Source organism: Chiloscyllium plagiosum, chromosome 20, assembly GCF_004010195.1.
Source record: "Chiloscyllium plagiosum isolate BGI_BamShark_2017 chromosome 20, ASM401019v2, whole genome shotgun sequence".
NCBI classification, from domain to species: Eukaryota; Metazoa; Chordata; class Chondrichthyes; order Orectolobiformes; family Hemiscylliidae; genus Chiloscyllium; species Chiloscyllium plagiosum.
Window position 1 is genome coordinate 61,327,712 of NC_057729.1, and position 7,216 is coordinate 61,334,927.

At 47.1% G+C, this 7,216-nt stretch overlaps 1 protein-coding gene across 4 annotated transcripts in view; it reads right to left on the reverse strand.

Moving 5' to 3' along the window:
- LOC122560344 (tubulin delta chain-like) overlaps positions 1–7,216 on the reverse strand; it is a 30,737-nt gene that overhangs the window by 21,728 nt on the left and 1,793 nt on the right. For 3 of the 4 annotated variants that reach the window (XM_043710995.1, XM_043710993.1, XM_043710996.1), the window contains exon 2: positions 3,020–3,170. In XM_043710995.1, the coding sequence (XP_043566930.1) occupies positions 3,020–3,170 (151 nt within the window). The remainder of the gene's footprint in view (positions 1–3,019; positions 3,171–7,216) is intronic. The other variant, XM_043710994.1, reaches the window with a different exon arrangement.

The following is a 7,216-nucleotide window of genomic DNA, read 5'->3' on the forward strand; positions in this document are numbered from 1 at the left end:
CCAAGGATACTGGTGCCCCTCAGTTTCAGGTGTAGACCATCCTGTTTATAGAGGTCCCACCGTCCCCAGAGAGAACCCCAGTTATCCAAAAACTGGAACCCCTCCCTCCTGCACCATCCCTGGAGCCACGCATTTAATTGTTCTCTCTCCCTATTCCTCGAGTCTCTATCACGTGGCACGGGTAACAAACCAGAGACAACAACTCTGTTCGTTCTAACTCTGAGCTTCCAACCTAGCTCCCTGAAAGCCTGTCTAACATCCTCGGCACTCCTCTTACCTATGTCGTTGGTGCCAATATGGACCACGACTTCGGGCTGGTCCCCCTCCCCCTCCAGGACCCGGGAAACACGATCAGAGACATCACGTACCCTTGCACCTGGGAGGCAACATACCAGACGTGAGTCTCTCTCGTTCCCACAACACCGCCTATCTGTGCTCCTAACTATCGAGTCCCCAATTACTACTGCTCTGCTCTTCTTCGCCCTTCCCTTCTGTGTAACGGGGACAGGCTCCGTGCCAGAGACCTGAGCCCCGTTACTTACCCCTGGTAAGTCATCCCCCCCACAAGTATCCAAAACGGTATACTTGTTCTTGAGGGGAACGGCCGCAGGGGGTCCCTGCACTGGCTGCTTCCTCCCAGTCCCCCTCACTGTAACCCATCTATCTGCCATCTTTGGAGTTACTACTTCCCTATAACTCTGATCTATGACCCCCTCTGCCTCCCGAATGATCCGAAGTTCATCCAACTCCAGCTCCAGTTCCCTAACACGGTCTTGGAGGAGCTGGGGTGAAAGAAAAGGCTTGTAGGTATAGAGAGTGCTGTTGACTAAAGAAATCAAGGGTTTGGTTAAGAAAAAGGAAGCATATGTCAGGTATAGACAGGAGAGATCAAGTGAACCCTTAGAAGAATATAAAGGCAGTAGGGGTATATTTAAAAGGGAAATCAGAAGGGCAAAAAGGGGACATGACAGAATGAAGGAGAATCCAAAAGGGTTTTTACAAATACGTTAAGGACAAAAGGATAACTCGGGAGAGAATAGAGCCCCTCAAAGATCAGCAAGGCGGCTTTTTTGTGGAGTCACAGGAGATGGGGGAGATATCAAATGAGTATTTTGCATCAGTGTTTACTCTGGGAAAGGGCATGGAAGATATAGAATATAGGGAAAGAGATGGTGACACCTTGAAAAATGTCTATATAACACAGGAAGAAGTGCTAGATGTCTTGAAATGCATAAACGTGGATAAATCCCCAAGACATGATCAGGTGTACTCGAGAACTCTGTGGGAAGCTAGAGAAGTGATTGCTGGGCCTCTTGTGGAGACATTTGCATCATCGATAGTCACAGGTGAGGTGCTGGAAGACTGATGGTTGGCTAACGTGGTGCCACTATTTAAGAAAGATGGTAAGGATAAGCCAGGGAATAATAGACCAGTGAGCCTGACGTCAGTGGTGGGAAAGGTGTTGGAGGGAATCCTGAGGGACAGGATATACATGTATTTGGAAAGGCAAAGACTGATTAGGGATAGTCAACATGGCTTTCTGCATGGGAAATCATGTCTCACAAACTTGATTTGAGTTTTTTGAAGAAGTAACAAAGAAGATTGATGAGGGCAGACCAGTAGACGTGATCTATATGTACTTCAGTAAGGCATTCGACAAGGTTCCACATGGGAGACTGGTTAGCAAGATTACCTGAAGAAGGGCCTGTGCCCGAAACGTCGAATCTCCTGTTCCCTGGATGCTGCCTGACCTGCTGTGCTGTTCCAGCAATAAAGTTTCAACCTCAAGCAAGATTACCTGGAATACAGGGAGAACTAGCCATGTGGGTACAGAACTGGCTCGAAGGCAGAAGACATAGGGTAATGGTGGAGTGTTGTTTTTCAGATTGGAGGCCTGTGACTAGCGGAGTACAACAAGGATCGGTGCTAAGTCCACTACTTTTCGTCATTTATATAAATGATTTAGATGTGACTTTAAGAGGTATAGTTAGCAAGTTTGCAGATGACACCAAAATGCAGATGCAATAGACAGCAAAGAAGATTACCTTGGATAACAACAGGATCTTGATCAGATGGGTACATGGGCTGAGGAGTGGCAGATGGAGTTTAATTTAGATAAATGCGAGGTGCTGCATTTTGGGAAAGCAAATCTTAGCAGGACTTATACACTTAATGGTAAGGTCCGAGGGAGTGCTGCTGAACAAGGAGACCTTGGAGTGCAGGTTCATAGCTCCTTGAAAGTAGAGCTGCAGGTAGATAGGATAGTGAAGAAGGCATTTGGTATGTTTTCCTTTATTGGTCACAGTATTGAGTACAGGCATTGAGAGGTCACGTTGTGGCTGTACAGGACATTGGTTAGGCCACTGTTGGAATATTCCGTGCAATTCTTCCTATCAGGAGGATGTTGCAAAACTTGAAAGGGTTCAGAAAAGACTTACAAGGATATCGCCAGGGTTGGAAGATTTGAGGTATAGGAAGAAGTTGAACAGGCTGATGCTTTTTTCCCGGAAGCGTTGGAAGCTGAGAAGTGACCTTATAGTGGTTTATAAAATCATGAGAGACATGGATAGGATAAACAAACAAAGTCTTTTCCCTGGGGTGGGGGAGTCCAGAACTAGAGGGCATAGGTTTAGGGCGAGAGGGGAAAGATATGAGAGACCTAAGGGGCAACCTTTTCACGCAAAGGGTGGTGCATGTATAGAAGTGGTGGAGGCTGGTACAATTACAACATTTAAAAGGCATTTGGATGGGTATATGCATAGGAAGGGTTTGAAGGGATATGGGCTGGGTGCTGTTGGGTGGGACTAGATTAGTTTAGGATATCTGGTCTACATGGACGAGTTGGACCAAAGAGTCCGTTTTTGTGCTTTACATCTCTATGACTATGGCTCATTCATGGGATGTGGGTGTTGCTGGCTGCCCATTCCTAGTTGCCCTTGAAAAAATGGTGAGTTGCTTTCTTAAACTACTACAATCCACGTATTGTAGGTGTTGTGGTGGTGGCTAAATTCATTCTTACCCATTTGCCCAATTGTTTCCAGATCCTTGTTTTTGGCAGAAGTAGGAATGGTTTCCATAACTCCACTGCCCTGACTTCATAGCTTTGGCCAAAGTGTGGCTGATTACCTTTGGCTCCATGTCCACAAGAACAGCCCGAGCAACCGGCACTGCTGAAAATAAAATCATACCAGCACTGGGAAATTACAAATCGCACTGAAAAATATATAATCCAGCCATTAACAAAGGTACAGATTTATTTCATCCAGATTTTTTTTTAAAAAGACTCAGAAACCCACTGGAAGACTAATGCTCAATTGCACAACAGACATACCACAGCAGAAAGAGTAGGGAAGGTAGTGGGTATTAAAATTATTTAGACTGTACTTGGCCTTAATATTACAGCAAAAATTGGTAAGCAATCAGCGGAGGTACTATATAGGAGAAAGTGAGGACTGCTGATGCTAGAGATCAGAGTCAAAAAATGTGGCGGTGGAAAAACACAGCAGGTCAGGCAGCATCTGAGCAGGAGAATCGATGTTTCGGACTTAACCCCTTCATCAGGAGCGGTGGCTGGTGGGAGTAGCGTGGAGAGAGAGCTGAGAGATAAGATTAGATTAGATTACTTACAGTGTGGAAACAGGCCCTTCGGCCCAACAAGTCCACACTGACCCGCCGAAGCGCAACCCACCCAGACCCATTCCCCTACATTTACCTCTTCACCTAACACCGGGCAATTTAGCATAGCCAATTCACCTAACCTGCACATTTTTGGATTGTGGGAGGAAACCGGAGCACCCGGAGGAAACCCACGCAGACCCGGGGAGAACGTGCAAACTCCAAACAGAGAGTCACCAGAGGCGGGAATTGAACCCGGGTCTCTGGCGCTGTGAGGCAGCAATGCTAACCACTGTGCCACCGTGTCGCCCACTATATAAATAGGAGAGTGGGAGTTGGGTGAGGTACCTCGGAAGGCAATAGATAGATGCAAGTGGGGGCATGATCGTGAAAGGTCTGAGGAGAGGATGGAGCGGATAGGTGGGAAAAAAGATGGACAGGTAGGACAGTTCAAGAGGACGATACCAAATTGGGTGGTTGGATCTGGGGTGAGGTGTGGGGAGGGAAGATGAGAAAACTGGTGAAGTTGATGTTGATGCTGTGTGGTTAGGGTTCCAAGACAGAAGATGACCCTACACCTCCCTCCTCCTCCTCCTCCTCCCCAACCCGCCCCCCCACCACCACCACCACAACTACCACCCAGTCTTCACCTTCCACCCCACAAGTTTCCAGATACAGCGCATTATCCTCCGCCAGTTCCGCCACCTATAATTAGACCCCACTACCAGAGATATATTCCCCCCCACCCCTTTCGGCATTCCCCAGAGACCATTCCCTCGGTGACTCCCTCGTTGGGTCCACTCCCTGCCCCCACCAACCCACCCTCTACTCTCAGCACCTTCCCTTACCACCGCAAGAGATGTAAAACCTGTGCCCACACTTTCCCCCACACCTCATCCAAGGCCCCAAAGGATCCTTCCATGTCTGGCAGAGATTTTCCTGCACACTCAAACACCTCATCTACTACATCCATTGCTCTCAATGTGGTTTCTCTACATTGGGGAGACAGGTCACTAATTCGCAAAACATTTCAGGGAACATCTCTGGGACACACACACCAAACAACCCCACTGCCCAGTGGCCAACCACTTCAACTCTCGCTTGTCCTTGGCGGAGTGGAAGGAAGTCCTGGGCCTTCACTGCCAAATCCAAGCTACCCGATGCCTGGAGAAAGAACGTTTCATCTTACACCTGGGACCCCCTCCAACCACACTGCATCAACATCAACTTCACCAGTTTCCTCATTTCCCCTCCCCGCCCAACGTCATCCCAGATCCAAACCTCCATCTCTGCACTGCTTTCTTGAACTGTCCTACCTGTCCATCTTCCTTCCCACCTATCCATCCACCCCTCCCCGACCTATCACCATCATCCCCCAATTGCATCTACCTATCGCCTTCCCAGCTAGCTTATCCCAACCTTCCTATTTATCTTTCAGCCCCCTTGCCAAACCCCCACCCCACATTCCTTATGAAGGGCTTATGCACAAAATGTTGATTCTCCTGCTCCTCAGATGCTGCCTGACCTGCTGTGATTTTCCAGTGTCACATTTTTCGACTAAAGGTACTCTATAATAGAACAAAGAGCTATAAATGCTGAATAGCCAATGACTTTTTCTTATGGTGGAGGAGTCCAATACTAGAGGACATAAGTTAAAGTGAGAGGAGAAAAATTTTAAAAAGGACACGAATGGTATCTTTTCCCACCATAGAGGGTGGTGTGTGTATGGAATGAGCTGCCACAGGAAGTGGTGGAGGCAGATACGATCACAATGTTTAAAAGGCATCTGGATGGGTGCATGACAATTTGATTGATTTATTGTCACATGTACCAAAGTACAGTGAAAAGCTTTCTTTACCAGCAGTACAGGAAAATGTACAGACATTAAGCAAAGATCAAAAAGACTTAGAGGCATGCAGGTTACACTGCACAGGGCGTGCATTAGGCGAGATCAACGTTAGCAATATCAACATTATTTGAGGCTAGATAGTCCATTCATCAAACTTGAAAGGGTTTCAGAAAAGATTTACAAGGATGTTGCCACGGTCGGAGTATTTGAACTATAGAGAGAGGCTAAATAGACTGGGGCTGTTTTCCCTGGAGCATCAAAGGCTGAACAGTGACCTTATGGAGGTTTGTAAAATCATGAGGTGCGTGGATAGGTTTGGGAGAAAATCCAGTATCCTGTCCACCCACAGCATGGCCAAAAAGAGATAAAGAACCATGTCTGCCTAAGCCACAACAGAAACTACCCAAAGTGCCTCAGCCTTCACTAAACAGGCTAACTAAGACACCAGGCAGCAAACAGGAGATGACTCAAGACACTTCCAGACTGGGGAATACCTTTCCTGAGACAGCCTTACAATAGGCTTCCTAGCCCTCAATAAGCATAACCACTCCCGAAGCCCTAAGGGCAGCCTCGCTCCTCGTATGTACTGGAACTCCACAAAGGTTGCCCAGACTGAGAGGCACTAAGGTAACTTGCCCGCGACCAAGCCACAATGGAAACCCACTGATGCCAGGATGAGACAGACACTTCCACCTACTCTCACACCAGACCGAAATCTCCTGTTTCGATTATGAACTGGTTGCTATCCCTGGATGGCTGATTGTTCTCCCATTGATTTCATTCTTCACTTGAGCAAACTGCCCACACTCACCGCTCGGGGAAGAGAACCTTGGTCTACCTGTACAGACTGTCAGTTGTGTGTCAGCCTAGTCAATTTCTCCTCCAGCAATATTGCTTGTAATAAACAGTTAGTCAATTTCACCCAATTCGCTGTTTAATTGGGTAATTTCTCTGACAATAAGGTAATAAATAAGGTCTTTCGCCCAGTGTGGGGCATTTCAAAACTAGAGGGCATAGGTTTAAGATGAGAAGGGAAAGATTTAAAAGGGACCCAAGGGGCAACTTTTTCATACAGAGGGTGGTGCGTATATGGAATGAGCTGCCAGAGGAAGCGGTGGAGACTGGTACAATCACAGCATTTAAAAGGCATCTGGATGGGTATATGAATATCCGTCCTACTACAATGGTGTTGTCAGCAAACTTGTAGGTGGCGTTGGTTTGGAATTGGAATAGGAAGGGTTTAAGATGGTTTTGTGCTAAATGCTGGCAAATGGGAAGAAGTCACATTGGGATGAGTGGTCAGCACGGGTGAGTTGGACATAAGGGTTCCCACGCTGTATGCCTCTATTTCCTAGGATTATGTGGGAAGCAAGAGAGGAATTGCAGAGACGTTGGCAATGATCTTTTCATCTTCACTGTCAACAGGGGTGGTACCAGGGGACTGGAGAGTGGCGAATGTTGTGCCCCTGTTCAAAAAAGGGAATAGGGATAACCCCAGGAATTACAGGCCAGTTAGTCTTACTTCGGTGGTAGGCAAAGTAATGAAAAGGGTACTGAGGGATAGGATTTATGAGTATCTGGAAAGACACTGCTTGATTAGGGACAGCCAGCACGGATTTGTGAGGGGTAGGTCTTGCCTTACAAGTCTTATTGAATTCTTTGAGGAGGTGACCAAGCATGTGGATGAGGGTAGAGCAGTGGATGTAGTATACATGGATTTTAGTAAGGCATTTGATAAAGTTCCCCATGGTA